At 44.8% G+C, this 1,156-nt stretch overlaps 1 protein-coding gene across 1 annotated transcript; it reads right to left on the minus strand. All coding sequences in view use genetic code 11, as the record gives it.

Annotated features, from left to right (window-relative positions):
* Positions 1 to 54: 54 nt before the first annotated feature.
* On the minus strand, positions 55 to 760 carry EGR_11217 (hypothetical protein; the record flags this gene model as incomplete). Its single annotated transcript, XM_024500464.1, has 2 exons — positions 55 to 98; positions 469 to 760. The coding sequence occupies 2 exons, from the start codon at positions 758 to 760 to the stop codon at positions 55 to 57; spliced, it is 336 nt and encodes a 111-aa protein (XP_024345122.1).
* Positions 761 to 1,156: the final 396 nt, after the last annotated feature.

A 1,156-nucleotide genomic window follows, 5' to 3' on the forward strand; every position in this document is an offset into this window, starting at 1 on the left:
CAATCACTTGCAAGCTGACGAATGTGCCTGTCAAATTACACCGAAATATGAGTTCTATTGCCTGCGTCTAAGAACGCTTCCATTAGCAAAGCGCTGTCCTGAAAAATTGTGTTGTTGAGGAGTATCAAACAAAAAGCAGTGACTGGCACCTAATACCGAATTTCGCCGAGTTCCAGTGATAGGAATAGCATGTCGATATCAGAGTGCCCAATATTGGTCAAGGGTCAGAAGAATTGAAAGCAAGTTTTTACCTAAATACCCTATTTATTCAAACGCGTTCACCTAACTTCAATTTGAGTGCCTAGAATATAGGCAGCGTAGCATGACTAACCTATTTGAAGCAGCAGTCATGTAGTGCACCCCTGTTCTCAAAATTCCACACGAAGACGAAACTTCCTAATGTTTAAATACCTTTGCAATCAGAAGAAGGAGCTCGAAAAATCGGAGCGGATGACAATTTGGACCTACCTCTGTCACAGCAGTGCTGTGTTATGGTGCCCTCGTAGCCGAAAACCATTGAATGTGCACACGTCCTTCGCACGCAGTTCATATTGGCTCTAGGAAGACTGACCTGGATGTCAAGAGGAGTAGCTGTGATATGAGCCTGAGAGATGGATGCAAAGAAGCGCAAGAAGAGGTTTACAAACATTTGGATATTTACTGTTTCTATCCCATCAAAATCACTCTGCTCTTTCGCATCAGCATCATGTTTACGCAAACATACTGGTAGCTGCTGCGGTTGGTTTGTAGAGGGAGCCATCCTACTGGCGAGAGCGAACTTGCGAACAATGCATCTGTACTAGAGCTTGTGCTCCGGCAGAGCGTACCGCTGTTCTCTCAGAATCTGCACACAACGAAAGTCAGGGCCTTTCACTATCTCCGACGACTGTCCAAGTAGTTACTTGCAGTCGGTGCGATCGAAGTGTTTCAGTTGTGTGACAATCGGCCTCCACGTAGACCGCGTCAAGCTCTTATGCACTGTATCCCACTGTACTGTCTGACAAATTGAAGGGAAATGATACTGTGTCAAAAGCCAATTGGAGTCAGCACATTTCACAGGTATTATAAGGGAGTGCTAGCTCTTCACATAATTAGTAGTCACCGTCCCCTGAAAGTGGCATTCACTGTGAGATTATTAGAATGCACAAAACCTTTC

The sequence above is a fragment of the Echinococcus granulosus genome (assembly GCF_000524195.1).
Source record: "Echinococcus granulosus chromosome Unknown EG_S00533, whole genome shotgun sequence".
Lineage (NCBI taxonomy): Eukaryota > Metazoa > Platyhelminthes > Cestoda > Cyclophyllidea > Taeniidae > Echinococcus > Echinococcus granulosus.